At 31.8% G+C, this 18,423-nt stretch overlaps 6 protein-coding genes across 6 annotated transcripts, besides 6 other annotated features; 4 read left to right on the top strand and 2 right to left on the bottom strand.

Annotated features, from left to right (window-relative positions):
- Positions 1–2,274: 2,274 nt before the first annotated feature.
- On the top strand, positions 2,275–2,821 carry TVAGG3_0078770 (Chain N 40s Ribosomal Protein S13; the record flags this gene model as incomplete). Its single annotated transcript, XM_001328859.2, has 1 exon — positions 2,286–2,741. One exon carries the CDS (start codon positions 2,286–2,288, stop codon positions 2,739–2,741), a length of 456 nt encoding a protein of 151 aa, XP_001328894.1.
- Positions 2,822–3,007: 186 nt separating this feature from the next.
- Positions 3,008–4,045: a mobile genetic element.
- Positions 4,046–4,651: 606 nt separating this feature from the next.
- Positions 4,652–4,688: a mobile genetic element.
- Positions 4,652–4,688: a terminal%2Cinverted (terminal inverted repeat of Banshee-A3 transposon ID:TVAGG3_0078750).
- A 101-nt stretch (positions 4,689–4,789) lies between these two features.
- Positions 4,790–4,943: a mobile genetic element.
- Positions 4,943–18,423: part of a mobile genetic element that runs on past the window's edge.
- Positions 5,186–5,620, top strand: TVAGG3_0078730 (uncharacterized protein; the record flags this gene model as incomplete). Its single annotated transcript, XM_051221969.1, has 1 exon — positions 5,186–5,620. The coding sequence occupies one exon, from the start codon at positions 5,186–5,188 to the stop codon at positions 5,618–5,620; it is 435 nt and encodes a 144-aa protein (XP_051106955.1).
- Positions 5,621–5,785: a terminal%2Cinverted (terminal inverted repeat of Maverick-2 transposon ID:TVAGG3_0078650).
- TVAGG3_0078720 (uncharacterized protein) lies at positions 5,786–6,022 on the bottom strand (the record flags this gene model as incomplete). The annotated part of the gene is made up of 1 exon (XM_051221968.1): positions 5,786–6,022. The coding sequence occupies one exon, from the start codon at positions 6,020–6,022 to the stop codon at positions 5,786–5,788; it is 237 nt and encodes a 78-aa protein (XP_051106954.1).
- Positions 8,221–8,706, top strand: TVAGG3_0078710 (uncharacterized protein; the record flags this gene model as incomplete). Its single annotated transcript, XM_051221967.1, has 1 exon — positions 8,221–8,706. The coding sequence occupies one exon, from the start codon at positions 8,221–8,223 to the stop codon at positions 8,704–8,706; it is 486 nt and encodes a 161-aa protein (XP_051106953.1).
- Positions 9,359–10,416, bottom strand: TVAGG3_0078700 (uncharacterized protein; the record flags this gene model as incomplete). The annotated part of the gene is made up of 1 exon (XM_051221966.1): positions 9,359–10,416. A coding segment is annotated over one exon (1,058 nt), but the record flags the coding sequence as incomplete, so codon positions are not given.
- Positions 10,829–11,325, top strand: TVAGG3_0078690 (His-Me finger endonucleases family; the record flags this gene model as incomplete). Its single annotated transcript, XM_051221965.1, has 1 exon — positions 10,829–11,325. A coding segment is annotated over one exon (497 nt), but the record flags the coding sequence as incomplete, so codon positions are not given.

The raw sequence follows: 18,423 nt of genomic DNA, 5'->3' as shown, positions 1-18,423 counted from the left end.
TGTATTCATAATAAAAACATTGATGAATATCTTCGTGCATTGTCCATCCGGTCTTGTTCAAAAGATTTTTCTACTGCATCATGAAACAGTAGGGTCCATTGAAGAAAGATTGAAATATAAAGACCCTTTAATTCTACTCCATAATAATCGGATTCTTGAAAAGGAATTCTCTTTAGAATTCTATTCAATGCAAGAAGGCGATCATGTCTTTTGTGCTCTCACTGAGTGTGCATCTACTGTTGAATTCTTCCAAAAATTCAACCAGCCAATTTCTATCAAAGAATCAAAGGATGCAAAAGATATTAAAGCAATTTATCTTAGAATGATAGATTTATCCTTTAATAAAGCTCACAGTTCTTTTGTTTCGAATAGAAAACTCACAAATGCATTTAAAAGTCTTCAGGATAATGATGTATATTTCTCGAAACCCGCTGAAACTATCATTCCTCCAAAAAGATACCAGATTTCAAGTGATCCTTTGCCAAAATTTTGGTAATTCCATGTAATTTAGAATAAATGTTTGAATTTATATGTACAATATTTGTATTCATCTACTTTCACCATTGCCATATTTTTAAATGGCTATTGACTAAGAATATAGTTTTGATATATGATAAAAACCCATGTCAATGTTAGCATCCACATTCTTTTTCTTAAAATTTTGAGGAAATTCATCATAAATGATAACTTCTTGTAAGGATGTCAATTTGGAAGAAAAGTGAGAAAATTCCTAAAATGCTAAAAATGAATTTTCCAAACGTACTTTTTTATCTCATTTTTTTGATTTTGAAAAAAATTTGGAGAGAAGAACTCTTCGTTTTTGAATTTTGTCACGATGGTTTTAAAGTATATTAGACACATGTATTGATATTACTATTTTTGTATATTTTGAGAGAAAATCCCTAAAAAGTGAGAAAATCTGAGACGGTTTGAGAAAATATATAAACTATTGCAAATTTGAATTAAACTTCTAATTTGGAAAAAAGAAATTTGGAAAGAAGAAAATTCAAAAATCGAGATTTAGACTCAGTATCAAATGGAGAACAAAATGTTTCTTCATATGAAGGAAAAAATTTTCTTGAGAAGAAATAGAGTTTTTAAAATTTTATTGTATGTAATGAAATAAACAAATATTAAAATTATTTTTTGATAACAAGAAAATTCCCAACAGAAAATATTTGAGACAAAGAAAAAAAGAAAATTGAAAAATATTACTCTCCTTTACACTTCATGAGATTTTCAATTTATTTTCATAAAATTGACAATTTTATACGTTTAGATGAAAATAAGTGATTTTGCTTGAAATAAAAATTATTGTTTGTTTACAGCTATCAAATAGATTTTTGCTATTTTGATTAAAATTTGTTAATCAAATTAATAATTTTTTTTCTAAATATCTTAAATATCTGGATCACTCACTGATACGATGAATTAAACGATAAAAATAATACAAACTCAACTAAGTTTCCTGTCTTTCAACCAAAAAATATTATGCAATTTAAATTAAATTGTTTATTCAAAGATAAAACAAAGATAAAGTAATTATAATTATCATATACTTTATGAATAACTCTCTAATTGGATAAGATTTTCGTACAAATATTTTTATTAATATCGATAAGAATATGTTTACCTACTATCACCATATGTCGATAAACAAGAGTAGAGTGATTTTTATCATCGAAACTTTTTAAAAGCTGTAAGCAGGAAGTAATAATCTTGTTTTTTCTGAGTTAGTTGTAGAACTATTGATGCCCGAGTTATCATTGTGATGTAGAAGGATGTCAATGTACTGACTGAAGGATATGAATTGAATTGAATTTTATTGAATTTCAATTTGATCAAAATTTGTTGAAATGATATGAATGTGTCAACTTCTGTATCATTCTCCTTCACTCCTTCCTTATTCTTTCGAGAACGAAGCTAGCTCAGCTTTCGCTGAGCGAATTGACACTTTTCATGCCCTAAACGTACATACTCTCAAATTTATCGAAAAAATTAATACCACCTAAACTAGTATATTCTTATTTTAAATATGATATTATCCTTATATTCCACACTAAAATTCATTTAAATCAACTTTTAAAAAAGTTCGAATCCTGCGCGTCTCACTTTTTAAATTTTCCAAATGGAAAATTATATTCTCCTAAAGTGAAAACAATTTTCCAAATTGACTTCCTTACTTCTTGTGATGAATTATCCAACCTATATATTCTCTACCTCTAACAGTCTAATTTATTAAAATTGAAGGGAAAATAATCGTATTGGAGCGGCCTTTTGATTTAATGGGACGTCTTCACTCTCAAGGCAAAGGTATTTCTTCTTCAACATGCCCATACCGCCGTTCTGCTCCACACTGGCTTCAGCTCTCTGCCGAGAACTGTGTTCAGATGATTTGCGATTATGCTAAGAAGGGTGTCCGCCCATCTCAAATTGGCGCTCTCCTTCGTGATCGCAACGGCGTTGGTATGGTCCGTGCTGTCACTGGTGTCAAGGTTCTCCGCATCCTTAAGGCTAATGGCCTTGCCCCAGCACTTCCAGAGGAACTCTACCACCTCATCAAAAAAGCTACAAACGTTCGCAAGCACCTCGAGCATGCTAAGCATGATGTTGATGGCAAGTACCGTCTTATCCTTATCGAGTCTCGCATTCACAGACTTACACGTTATTACAAGACCCGCCGTGTCCTTGCTCCAAACTGGAAGTACAACGCTCAGACAGCCTCTGCTCTCGTTGCTTAAACGTTGCAATTATATTTTTAAAAATTATAATATTGATTTGAAAAATACTTAAGCGAAATTAAATTTTATAAGAGCTTGACTGATTATACTTCAGAGGTTATATGAATTGATCTTTTTGATAATTTGGTAAATAATATATTTCCTGAAAAATGCTCATTTCTATGCATTTCGAGCTTTATAGTGTATGACAATATTGGGATTTTATAAATGGAGAATATTTTTGATGAATTGATCAATTTGTAAATTTCAACATCGTGTGTTTTTAAGGGTGCACTCGTATGTACGTTTATTTGAGAGGAGGATTCCCCTCTCAATTTTGAGGGATTCGTTAGTTTATTTTCTCGATGAATATGCAATAAAATTTGATTTTTACCTTATCAATATACTTCATATAATATACACATGTTCATGTAAAAACTTTTTTCCAAAATCCTCAGGAATTAAGGGATTTTTGAATTTTAAGAATTTTTTTCGAATTTTTTCGAAAAAAAAATATTTTCAGAACAGCCTTAACGGCTAAGATTTAGGAACAATGTTAAGTATCAAAAAGAAAGGAGGTCTGATATAGACAACATATATCGTTGAAGGTTGAAAAAATCTCTAATATTTGAGCCCAAAATTTCAAATTTTAATTTTTTGAAAAAAGAGGCCACCCGTATGTACGTTTATTTGAGAGGAGGAGAATTATATTTTTGAAAGGGTGAAACATTATGAATATGTTAATTATATAATAATATGTATTATTATAAAAAAGAAATAATAAAGCACGTTAAAATTTTTCTTTCTTGATTTTTTACAAAATCTACTTAGAATTATGCAAAATATGACTAAATAATTATAAATTTCAAGTTAAATTTTAATTTTGATAAATAATTTAAATTTCAAAATATCAAGTTCAGTTCGATTATGTATGTAGTAATTCCTCAATAAAGTGCCAAAACCCTATTAAAATATATGAACATTTTCAACATTTTAATGTTTTTATTTAAAAATTTGTTGGAATATGAGCTTCAAACAATTATTATGCAAATAAAAATAATTAAATATATGTATTTATTCGTATTACAACCGTAGTAAGTCGATTCTTCCTTTCTTCTACTGAGGTTTGAATTTGATTTCGAATTGTAAAGAGATTCAAAGGGAAAATACTAGCGGATAAAAACTACCTCCATGAAAGGGTCATAATGGAGTCAAGTTGTATTTTTTGATATTTTTTGCTTTTCGAGCCTAAATAGGTAGCCAAGATAATGCCTAAAAATAAGGTTCTAAATTCTGAAGTTTACATGATCCTCTCGTGTGCACCCTTAAATGAAGAAGTAATTTAAAACGATTTTATTTATGATCAAATTTTATATATTTTTTTGGATCAAATCCATTTTAATAGAATTTATATACTATTCATCTATTAGTAAACACTACCGTATATTATTTTTTAAGCTATCTTATTTTTTGAACTTTTAATCAAATCTTTGGTCGCAAGAAGAATTGCATGATAAATAAAAACATTTAATCAAAGTCAATTTTATTTTTCATATTCAAATGGACTGAGTGTTAACATTTAACATTTTTTGCTAATTGTCGTCAAAAATTAGGCGTAAAGCAAAAATTGATATTTCATATGGTTTTATGATAGATAAGCATTATATTCCCACTCATTATATTCGTAAATTTTGAGGTTTATCCTTCGCTTTTAAGATCATTGAATTTGATTTTTATATAAAATAGTTATATATTAGAATATAATATGAGTTTATGTGATATTATTTTTCAGAAGATTTCATTCTATATGCCTATGAAAAGTACTCTCAAAACTAACTTTTTCCTAATTATAATTAAATCTAAAATATTGTATTATGCTTAGTATTATTTCATTTTTCTCATTCAATTTAGAATTTACAAATGTCAAAAAATTGAGAGCTGTCACTTTTGATGAATTTCTGTTTATTACACATTAAATAATCAACTAATTAATTTAATAATCAATTTTTTCAACAAATATTGATCAAATTTATTATTATTTTCTTTTATATATGTTTATATGCACAAAAGAGAAAGGGACAAACTATCCAGTGTCACTTTTCAAAGGAATAAAAAAAATAATAAAGATGAAATAATAACATGAACTCTTATATAAATATAATTTTATCTAAATAGATAAATGAATTAAGCAGTTTACAGTTATATATATTTAATGAGAGACAAGTTAGTATGACTATGTTGGGTACTGTGGCACTGCGTTCCACCTTACCCAAGATAACAGTTTGACACTTTACGAAACCGGTAACGTATATTTTACAACACAACCATAACACCAACTTAACCTTAAATATTTACAAAACCATCTGACACATAAACGACTTCACTAACGAATTCACTACCATCCTCACTAAATAAAAAATAACCTTATTTTTATTTTTTTAAATTTTTTATTTCATTACAAAGACATGTCTGACTACATTTACTATGACTCTTTCCCAGAACGTTTCCGTGAACTATTCAAAACTCAAGTAAAACTGAGAAACATGCATTTTAACAAAGACAGACCCATTGACGATGAAAGAAACCCTGAATATATTACAATCCCTTATGACGCAAAGTTCATTGCATACATTCCTTATGGTCGCAGAGGAACGAAAACTATTTCAACAAAGAACAAAAATTATTTCTGGAGCGATGAAGAAAATTGCCTTATCTACATAAATGCATACTTAAATAAAGCTACATATTGTACAAAAGAAGGTTGGACTGGATTTGAGCTCTACATATACGACGACGATGGAAACAGACGCTGTGTATACCCATACGATAATATGTACCATTGTTTTCATCAAGCATTAAACGAATACATAGTCAGTAAGGGTCTCATTCCTGCTGAGTAGAAATGTTATATTTTTGTTCTGTCATTTATAAAAAAATAAAATAAAAATAAATGATATCACCACCCTCACACGTATGAAAACATAGCACAAAAATAATGTTTATGTTAGAATGTTAGATCTAACACGTTTTTTCACCTCTTTTTTCACCCTGTTGAATTCATTGCTTTATAACTCTCTTCCTTTCTCCAACTCTTCTAACTTCTTCTTAAGTTCAGCAATGTTGTCCTCATGAAGTTTAATCTTCCTTAATATACCTTCTCTATCTAATGGTTGCTTTATCTTTCTAAACTGAACTCTACCATCCTTCATAGTATGAATGTAAAAACCTTCTGGAATAGTTCCTGATTTAATGTATTCTACCAAAAACTTTTGTTTCATTGCTTCAGTGACTTTAGTCGTCATTTTACTCTAAGGTGAAGCTAGCACAGCGATAATGGATTTCATGACTTTTTAGTATTTCATGCAATCTTAACAGATAGCCTTACAAGTACTTCCAGTGTCTCTAGCTGTCCCTCCTTTTTATATAACTCCATGACATTTATAATCTCGCGAAACTTAACAGGTAGCATAACAGATTAAAATCAGATGAGGTTTTGAACCAAAATTTCTAAGCAACGTTGTCAAGGATTTTGAGGAACTAGGGACAGAGTGTGGCAAAGTCCAAGATTTAATTTATCTTCATCTGTTTCATCAACTATCTCATCTAATATGCCAATATTTTATTCATAACTCGTGGCAAACTCACTAACTTTCATTATGTTCATCTGCATGCTTCATCTGATAGAAAGTATGACTTTCATTAATTCTGTGAGATAATGAAAACTACTAGGGATAGAGACCATGGCAAAGTTTATGACTTTCATTATTTCCAGAACTTAATGAAAACTACTAGGGACAGAGACCATGGCAAAGTTTATGACTTTCATTATTTCCAGAACTTAATGAAAACTACTAGGGACAGAGACCATGGCAAAGTTCATGATTTAATTTATTCTCTCACTAACAACAAACACAAACTCCAACACTAACGACAAAAATAAATGTCCTCACTTCTTAACAAAGTAATATGTGCTTCTTACACCACCATAGCTCAAACGTTTCTTTTCAAACATCGATTGAAACTTATTTTGAGCCATTGGCTTTAGTCTCTTTTTCTTCAAATACGCCAAGAAATCTTCTTCACATCTTTTCACTTCATAGCCTTCTTTAAACTCCTCCTTGTTAAGTTCTATGAAATCCTTTATCTCATTCTTTGTTGCAATGGCTTCTTCACGAACGACATCGTGAACTATTTCATCATTGTTCTCATGTATGACCTCCTCACTGTTCTCATGAACTATTTCATCATTGTTCTCATGTATGACCTCCTCACTGTTCTCATGAACTATTTCATCACTGTTCTCATGAATGACCTCCTCACTGTTCTCATGAACTATTTCATCACTGTTCTCATGATGACCTCCTCACTGTTCTCATGAACTATTTCATCACTGTTCTCATGTATGACCTCCTCACTGTTCTCATGAACTATTTCATCACTGTTCTCATGTATGACCTCCTCACTGTTCTCATGAACTATTTCATCATTGTTCTCATGTATGACCTCCTCACTGTTCTCATGAACTATTTCATCACTTTCTCATGTATGACCTCCTCACTGTTCTCATGAACTATTTCATCACTGTTCTCATGTATGACCTCCTCACTGTTCTCATGAACTATTTCATCACTGTTCTCATGTATGACCTCCTTACTGTTCTCATGAACTATTTCATCATTGTTCTCATGTATGACCTCCTCACTGTTCTCATGAACTATTTCATCATTGTTCTCATGTATGACCTCCTCACTGTTCTCATGAACTATTTCATCATTGTTCTCATGTATGACCTCCTCACTGTTCTCATGAACTATTTCATCATTGTTCTCATGTATGACCTCCTCACTGTTCTCATGAACTATTTCATCACTGTTCTCATGAATGACCTCCTCACTGTTCTCATGAACTATTTCATCACTGTTCTCATGTATGACCTCCTCACTGTTCTCATGAACTATTTCATCATTGTTCTCATGTATGACCTCCTCACTGTTCTCATGAACTATTTCATCATTGTTCTCATGTATGACCTCCTCACTGTTCTCATGAACTATTTCATCACTGTTCTCATGAATGACCTCCTCACTGTTCTCATGAACTATTTCATCACTGTTCTCATGTATGACCTCCTCACTGTTCTCATGAACTATTTCATCACTGTTCTCATGTATGACCTCCTCACTGTTCTCATGAACTATTTCATCACTGTTCTCATGATGACCTCCTCACTGTTCTCATGAACTATTTCATCACTGTTCTCATGAATGACCTCCTCACTGTTCTCATGAACTATTTCATCACTGTTCTCATGTATGACCTCCTCACTGTTCTCATGAACTATTTCAACATTGTTCTCATGTATGACCTCCTCACTGTTCTCATGAACTATTTCATCACTGTTCTCATGTATGACCTCCTCACTGTTCTCATGAACTATTTCAACATTGTTCTCATGTATGACCTCCTCACTGTTCTCATGAACTATTTCATCACTGTTCTCATGTATGACCTCCTTACTGTTCTCATGAACTATTTCATCATTGTTCTCATGTATGACCTCCTCACTGTTCTCATGAACTATTTCATCATTGTTCTCATGTATGACCTCCTCACTGTTCTCATGAACTATTTCATCATTGTTCTCATGTATGACCTCCTCACTGTTCTCATGAACTATTTCATCACTGTTCTCATGAATGACCTCCTCACTGTTCTCATGAACTATTTCATCACTGTTCTCATGTATGACCTCCTCACTGTTCTCATGAACTATTTCATCACTGTTCTCATGTATGACCTCCTCACTGTCTTTCATAAGCGTTTCAAAATCTCCTTTACTCATTACTTCAATCTCATGCTGTTCACAGTAGTACTTAAACTCACTGTATATGTCTTTGTTGTATGTTATATTGCTTCCCATGTACTCCATGAATTTTTCAAGCACTTCCTCATAATTCACTGTTTCTTTCTTTCCACGACCTTCTAATATCATACTTGCTTCGTAAATATAACTTCTTGCAGAACCGTCTCGCTTTCTACTTCTCTTCACAAATTCTCTCATCTTGCCACCAAATACATTTGAACTACATGCAAAGAATTCATTCTCCTTCGCAAATTCTTTATATCTTCTGTAGCACTCTGTACAATTCCATCCGGATACAAACTTTTCATAGAACTCCTCGTAAAACATTTGGTAAGGTGTTTTGTTCATTTCGATGAGTTCTTGTTTAGCCCTGGTGAATGGTATCTTCCTTACATCAAATTCACTTAAATCTTTCTTCATGAAGTACGTCAGTAAGTTTGAATAAAACTCTTCATTAAAGCTTTCAATGAGATTTGAGAAATATTCGTAATTTCCTTTGTATCTGCTGCTTACGTCAATGACAACAAATCTTCTGTCGTCTTTGTCAATCTTTACTGAGTTGAAGTTGTTAGATATCATGATGATATTACAAACATTCTCTATCTTTCTTACTGGCTGACACTTCTGATTTAAGTCCAACTGAGTCTCTGTTACTATTGACTTTAGTGCGTCGTGGTTCATGACCTTAGACGTATCGCATGAGCTTAGTTCATTGCATACGATGAGCTTCATGTTCTCAATAGCAGCATTGAATCTACCAACCACATTCTCTATTGCCGTTATATTATTGTTGGCGTACTTGCTAATGAGCTCGCATAGAACATTACTAAGTACATTCTTACCAGTTCCTTGCTTTCCTATTAACAAAAGTACTGTTCCAGTCTTTCCACAAGGATTTTGAACGATGTAGGCGAACCAGTTCAAAACATACTCATAAAGCTCTTCATCCTCATTACATATGACATCGTGAACATGTTTCAAATATCCTTCAATAACGTTCTCATCTACTTCATTCAGTACCTCATACTCATATCCTCTGAAATAGCTGTAAATGTCATCTCTTTCGTCAAAGAATCTCATGCCTGACTTCATAAGATAGTTCTTGTTCTGACCCGCTTCATAAATCATCAGTGCGTTCACATCCTTCTCCTCAATACGTCCTACATAAATACTCTTCATGAGCTTATTGAATTCCTTGCTATCTACTGACACAAGTGTTGTTGTGTCTCGTATTCCATCATAATCTTTCACTAGATATGTCATACGTGCTCCGTCAATAACAACAACACATCTTCTTAAGTCATTTATAACACTAGCTATGTCAATACCTTCTTCACTCATGTACTTATTTTTCCTCAAGTCCTTTAGTGTGAAAGTGTCTCTAAGTTCTATTTCAAGCAATTCATTTACACATCCTTTGCAATACTTCTCTATAAAATATTTCTGTCGTTCTTTACTAAGTTTCTTAACAGCTCTGAAGAACCATGTGTTTTGACTCAAACATCCTTCACAACTTCTCTCATTCATTCCTAGTTCTTTCATGTCATTATCTTCAACCTCTATGGTCTCATTGACTAAGGTCAAAGGGTTCTTAGTCATTGCTGGTCTTATCTGAAACAATGTTTGTGCAACAGGTTTAACTAGTTCAGCAACGTCCTTCCTTAATATGAATAGCTGTTTCCACTCATCTTTGCTAACAGTTCTTTCATAACCACTGACAGTAATGATTTCATTTGCTGACCTTAGACGCTTATGTTCTATCATTTGTATTGCTTTTGTGTAAGGCTTTCGTGAGCATAGGTTGTATATGTCATTCCTGCAATGTTCATTCATGCCAATAGTACTAAATCCTTTCTTTGCTGTTGAATGCATAATATCCATTAGTTCCTGTGTTCGTATTGCTGTCTCATAAAATACAACAAGACCTTTGTCATCTATGACGTACTTACCGAAAACATTGCTTATATTCTTTAACCATGAAATAACATCCTCATTCATGCTGTCAAACATGAAGTAAGGTCTTACATACTCTTCACTTATAAGATACTCCACAAAGTACTTGTTAAACTCTATGTCCTCGTGAGCAATTTCATTAGGTTTGATATTAGTTCCTTTTGTCATTGCTGTCATGTACTTCACTCTCATAGTTCCTTTCAATAGCGTAAAAGTACTTCATTGTTTCATAACTGCTCTAAATTCTGTTCAAAATTCGTACAACATAACTTTTTAACATTAGTGAAAGAACATGAGCGAAACAACAACATCTAACATTACAGAAGAAGTCAATGACAATGCCGATGAAAACATTACAGAAGGAGCTAGTGAAAATATTGACGAGTTCAGTGAGGAAGAAGATATTGAGGACGTCAATGAGAACGTTAGTGGGGAACAAACTCAATGGGAAACATTGAGAAATCATGAAGATTATGAGATTTGTACGACATATCCTTTTACTATTCGTCGAAAGAAAAACAAACATATTAAGAGTGAATACTTAAATAATTATGGTTATATTGTGCTTAGTTTAAACAACAAAACACATTTAAAGCATAGAATTATTGCAGAACAGTGGATTGAAAATCCAAACAATTTGAAAGAAATAGACCATATAAATCATGATAGAACGGACAACAGAATCTCAAACCTTCGTTGGTGTTCTAGATCTGAAAACAATAGAAATAAAAGCAAGTATGGCGATATAGTTTATGAGTTCGTTGATGAAATATCTGACGAAGCTGTTGAAATAACAGATTATGGTAAGCATTCGTTTGAGTTCTACTATTATGTTGAGAATGAGGACGCATTCTATTATTATACAGGTCTTAACTATCGAGTACTTCATATAAACTTTACAAAAACAGGTGCTGCTTATGTTTCTATGATAGATACAGAAAACAAGAGAGTAATCCTATGCATAAACAAATTCAAACGCTTGTACGGCTTCATGTAGGACAAACATTATTTTTCAACACTAACGCCAACACGTAGGACAAACATTCATGACTAACATTACTGTATAACATAAATGTTTTGTCATGATTTCATCGTATATGTTTTGTCAAACATAAACGTATATGTTTTGTCATGATTTCATCGTTAATGTTTTGTCATGACCTCATCGTATATGCTTTGTCAAACTTAAACGTAAATGTTTTGTTATGATTTCATCGTAAATGTTTTGTCATGATTTCTTCATCGTAAATGTTTTGTTATGATTTCATCGTTAATGTTTTGTCATGACCTCATCGTATATGCTTTGTCAAACTTAAACGTAAATGTTTTGTTATGATTTCATCGTAAATGTTTTGTCATGATTTCTTCATCGTAAATGTTTTGTCATGACCTCATCGTATGTTCTTTGTCAAACTTAAACGTAAATGTTTTGTTATGATTTCATCGTAAATGTTTTGTCATGATTTCTTCATCGTAAATGTTTTGTTATGATTTCATCGTTAATGTTTTGTCATGACCTCATCGTATATGCTTTGTCAAACTTAAACGTAAATGTTTTGTTATGATTTCATCGTAAATGTTTTGTTATGATTTCATCGTTAATGTTTTGTCATGACCTCATCGTATATGCTTTGTCAAACTTAAACGTAATGAGTGTAAATGACCCAAAAATAATGTTTATGTTAGAATGTTAGATCTAACACCTTTTCTAACATGTTTTCTAACATGACCTCATCGTAAATGTTTTGTGAAGAATATAACAACCGCCTGAATTCAGACGGTTGCTTTTTATACAAAATTCACACAGGAAAATTCTTGAGTTTTGGTTGAAAGAATACGGTCAAGCCAAAAGTGGCTCGACCTCAAAACAAACATTTTATGAGTTTACTAAGGCATTTATGAATGAATTCAAAGGTATTTGCATACATCCTGACCTCGTTCATTTTGTTGTTGAATGGTGCTCAGTAAAGTATGCATTTTATGTCAAAGATATTATGGACTCCATAGACAAGAAAGTTCATGAGAAATTAGATGAAGAAGAACTCGAAGATACAGTAGAGAATGCAAAACATTTTTGACGAAGTGAAGATCTTCACTTCGTCAAAATGTGATGCAAAAACAAGCATTTTATGAGCTTACTAAGGCATTTATGAATGAATTCAAAGGTATTTGCATACATCCTGACCTCGTTCATTTTGTTGTTGAATTCAGCAAAAATAATGTTTACGTTAATGTTTTCACTGTTACCATGTTACCATGTGCTACCAGGTTAATTAACTTCTCTTAAAATTACTGACAACATGACATTTAGACAACAGTCCAGGAAATAAACTTCATCGTAAATGTTTTGTCATGACTTCATCGTAAATGTTTTGTCATGATTTAATCGTATATGTTTTGTCATGATTTAATCGTACATGTTTTGTCATGACTTCTTCGTAATGAACGTAAATGTTTTGTCATGATTTCATCGTAAATGTTTTGTCATGATTTAATCGTATATGTTTTGTCATGATTTAATCGTACATGTTTTGTCATGACTTCTTCGTAATGAACGTATATGTTTTGTCAAGACTTCTTCGTATATGTTTTGTCATGATTTAATCGTATATGTTTTGTCATGATTTAATCGTATATGTTTTGTCATGACTTCTTCATCGTAAATTTTTTGTCATAATTTCATCGTATATGTTTTGTCATGATTTCATCGTACATGTTTTGTCATGATTTCATCGTAAATGTTTTGTCATGACTTCATCGTATATGCTTTGTCATGATTTAATCGTATATGTTTTGTCATGATTTAATCGTATATGTTTTGTCATGACTTCTTCATCGTAAATGTTTTGTCAAAACTTCATCGTAAATGTTTTGTCATGATTTCATCGTAAATGTTTTGTCAAAACTTCTTCGTACATGTTTTGTCATGATTTCTTCGTTTATGTTTTGTCAAAACTTCTTCGTATATGTTTTGTCATGACTTCATCGTAATGAGTGTAAATGATTTCATATGATTGCTTCCCTCGGAAAACCGAGGGAAGAGATTCCATATGAAAATCGCAAGAATTTGGCTCCTGGTTTGAAATATTATTATGTTCATAGACTTCATCGTATATTTTTGTCAAACATGAACGTATATGTTTTGTCATGATTTCATCGTAAATGTTTTGTCATGACTTCATCGTATATGCTTTGTCATGATGATTTCATCGAAACTAAACGTATATGTTTTGTCATGATTTCATCGTAAATGTTTTGTCAAAACTTCATCGTATATGCTTTGTCATGATGATTTCATCGAAACTAAACGTATATGTTTTGTCGTGATTTTATCGTAAATGTTTTGTCATGACTTCATCGTATATGCTTTGTCATGATGATTTCATCGAAACTAAACGTATATGTTTTGTCGTGATTTTATCGTAAATGTTTTGTCATGACTTCATCGTATATGCTTTGTCAAGATTTCATCGTAATGAGTGTAAATGAACCAAAAATAATGTTTACGTTCATGTTTGACAACACAGCAGGGGAAGGCAGTTATGAATTATTTTTGAAGAACTGAAGGTGTCACTACGTCACCATGTGTCACTCGTTAATGAACTTCTCTGAAAAAATGAGACAACATGACATTTTGACAACACAGCAGGGGAAGGCAGTTATGAATTATTTTTGAAGAACTGAAGGTGTCACTACGTCACCATGTGTCACTCGGTTAATGAACTTCTCTGAAAAAATGAGACAACATGACATTTTGACAACACAGCAGGGGAAGGCAGTTATGAATTATTTTTGAAGAACTGAAGGTGTCACTACGTCACCATGTGTCACTCGGTTAATGAACTTCTCTGAAAAAATGAGACAACATGACATTTTGACAACAACACAGGAAATAAATGTTTACGTAAATGTTTTGTCATGATTTCTTCATCGTAATGAGCGTAAATGACCCAAAAATAATGTTTAGGTGAAGAGGTGAGATCTCACCTCTTTTCTCACCTCTTTTCTCACCTCATGAATTTTCATGATTTCTTCGTAAATGATTTGTCAAACATGAACGTAAATGTTTTGTCATGATTTCTTCATCGTAATGAGTGTAAATGTTTTGTCAAACATGAACGTAAATGATTTGTCATGATTTCATCGTTAATGTTTTGTCATGACCTCATCGTATATGCTTTGTCAAACTTAAACGTAAATGTTTTGTTATGATTTCATCGTAAATGTTTTGTCATGATTTCTTCATCGTAAATGTTTTGTTATGATTTCATCGTTAATGTTTTGTCATGACCTCATCGTATATGCTTTGTCAAACTTAAACGTAAATGTTTTGTTATGATTTCATCGTAAATGTTTTGTCATGATTTCTTCATCGTAAATGTTTTGTCATGACCTCATCGTATGTTCTTTGTCAAACTTAAACGTAAATGTTTTGTTATGATTTCATCGTAAATGTTTTGTCATGATTTCTTCATCGTAAATGTTTTGTTATGATTTCATCGTTAATGTTTTGTCATGACCTCATCGTATATGCTTTGTCAAACTTAAACGTAAATGTTTTGTTATGATTTCATCGTAAATGTTTTGTCATGATTTCTTCATCGTAAATGTTTTGTTATGATTTCATCGTTAATGTTTTGTCATGACCTCATCGTATATGCTTTGTCAAACTTAAACGTAATGAGTGTAAATGACCCAAAAATAATGTTTATGTTAGAATGTTAGATCTAACACCTTTTCTAACATGTTTTCTAACATGACCTCATCGTAAATGTTTTGTGAAGAATATAACAACCGCCTGAATTCAGACGGTTGCTTTTTATACAAAATTCACACAGGAAAATTCTTGAGTTTTGGTTGAAAGAATACGGTCAAGCCAAAAGTGGCTCGACCTCAAAACAAACATTTTATGAGTTTACTAAGGCATTTATGAATGAATTCAAAGGTATTTGCATACATCCTGACCTCGTTCATTTTGTTGTTGAATGGTGCTCAGTAAAGTATGCATTTTATGTCAAAGATATTATGGACTCCATAGACAAGAAAGTTCATGAGAAATTAGATGAAGAAGAACTCGAAGATACAGTAGAGAATGCAAAACATTTTTGACGAAGTGAAGATCTTCACTTCGTCAAAATGTGATGCAAAAACAAGCATTTTATGAGCTTACTAAGGCATTTATGAATGAATTCAAAGGTATTTGCATACATCCTGACCTCGTTCATTTTGTTGTTGAATTCAGCAAAAATAATGTTTACGTTAATGTTTTCACTGTTACCATGTTACCATGTGCTACCAGGTTAATTAACTTCTCTTAAAATTACTGACAACATGACATTTAGACAACAGTCCAGGAAATAAACTTCATCGTAAATGTTTTGTCATGACTTCATCGTAAATGTTTTGTCATGATTTAATCGTATATGTTTTGTCATGATTTAATCGTACATGTTTTGTCATGACTTCTTCGTAATGAACGTAAATGTTTTGTCATGATTTCATCGTAAATGTTTTGTCATGATTTAATCGTATATGTTTTGTCATGATTTAATCGTACATGTTTTGTCATGACTTCTTCGTAATGAACGTATATGTTTTGTCAAGACTTCTTCGTATATGTTTTGTCATGATTTAATCGTATATGTTTTGTCATGATTTAATCGTATATGTTTTGTCATGACTTCTTCATCGTAAATTTTTTGTCATGATTTCATCGTATATGTTTTGTCATGATTTCATCGTACATGTTTTGTCATGATTTCATCGTAAATGTTTTGTCATGACTTCATCGTATATGCTTTGTCATGATTTAATCGTATATGTTTTGTCATGATTTAATCGTATATGTTTTGTCATGACTTCTTCATCGTAAATGTTTTGTCAAAACTTCATCGTAAATGTTTTGTCATGATTTCATCGTAAATGTTTTGTCAAAACTTCTTCGTACATGTTTTGTCATGATTTCTTCGTTTATGTTTTGTCAAAACTTCTTCGTATATGTTTTGTCATGACTTCATCGTAATGAGTGTAAATGATTTCATATGATTGCTTCCCTCGGAAAACCGAGGGAAGAGATTCCATATGAAAATCGCAAGAATTTGGCTCCTGGTTTGAAATATTATTATGTTCATAGACTTCATCGTATATGTTTTGTCAAACATGAACGTATATGTTTTGTCATGATTTCATCGTAAATGTTTTGTCATGACTTCATCGTATATGCTTTGTCATGATGATTTCATCGAAACTAAACGTATATGTTTTGTCATGATTTCATCGTAAATGTTTTGTCAAAACTTCATCGTATATGCTTTGTCATGATGATTTCATCGAAACTAAACGTATATGTTTTGTCGTGATTTTATCGTAAATGTTTTGTCATGACTTCATCGTATATGCTTTGTCATGATGATTTCATCGAAACTAAACGTATATGTTTTGTCGTGATTTTATCGTAAATGTTTTGTCATGACTTCATCGTATATGCTTTGTCAAGATTTCATCGTAATGAGTGTAAATGAACCAAAAATAATGTTTACGTTCATGTTTGACAACACAGCAGGGGAAGGCAGTTATGAATTATTTTTGAAGAACTGAAGGTGTCACTACGTCACCATGTGTCACTCGGTTAATGAACTTCTCTGAAAAAATGAGACAACATGACATTTTGACAACACAGCAGGGGAAGGCAGTTATGAATTATTTTTGAAGAACTGAAGGTGTCACTACGTCACCATGTGTCACTCGGTTAATGAACTTCTCTGAAAAAATGAGACAACATGACATTTTGACAACACAGCAGGGGAAGGCAGTTATGAATTATTTTTGAAGAACTGAAGGTGTCACTACGTCACCATGTGTCACTCGGTTAATGAACTTCTCTGAAAAAATGAGACAACATGACATTTTGACAACAACACAGGAAATAAATGTTTACGTAAATGTTTTGTCATGATTTCTTCATCGTAATGAGCGTAAATGACCCAAAAATAATGTTTAGGTGAAGAGGTGAGATCTCACCTCTTTTCTCACCTCTTTTCTCACCTCATGAATTTTCATGATTTCTTCGTAAATGATTTGTCAAACATGAACGTAAATGTTTTGTCATGATTTCTTCATCGTAATGAGTGTAAATGTTTTGTCAAACATGAACGTAAATGATTTGTCATGATTTCATCGTACATGTTTTGTCGAAACTTCTTCATCGTAATGAGTGTATATGCTTTGTCATGATTTCTTCATCGTAATGAGCGTATATGTTTTGTCATGACTTCTTCATCGTATATGCTTTGTCATGATTTCTTCATCGTAATGAGTGTAAATGTTTTGTCATGACTTCTTCATCGTATATGTTTTGTCATGATTTCTTCATCGTAATGAGTGTAAATGACCCAAAAATAATGTTTATGTTAGAATGTTAGATCTAACACCTTTTCTAACATGTTTTCTAACATGGAGGATTTCATTAGATATACACATTCTTCCCTAAACATTATTTTAGTTAAAGTCCATCAAATATTTTTAGGATACTTTCACCAAATAATATTTATATCAGATGAAACAGTAAAGTATTATATCTATTAAATCGTCTATGATGTAAATTGTGTATAGAATGAAATGGAGGAAGAATGTGTATATCTAATGAAATCCTCCATGTTAGAAAACATGTTAGAAAAGGTGTTAGATCTAACATTCTAACATAAACATTATTTTTGGGTCATTTACACTCATTACGATGAAGAAATCATGACAAAACATATACGATGAAGAAGTCATGACAAAACATTTACACTCATTACGATGAAGAAATCATGACAAAGCATATACGATGAAGAAGTCATGACAAAACATATACGCTCATTACGATGAAGAAATCATGACAAAGCA

This window comes from Trichomonas vaginalis, chromosome IV (assembly GCF_026262505.1).
Source record: "Trichomonas vaginalis G3 chromosome IV, whole genome shotgun sequence".
Taxonomy (NCBI): Eukaryota; Parabasalia; order Trichomonadida; family Trichomonadidae; genus Trichomonas; species Trichomonas vaginalis.
The sequence above is the reverse complement of the archived record's forward strand: the minus strand, read 5'-3'. Positions and strand labels throughout refer to the sequence as shown.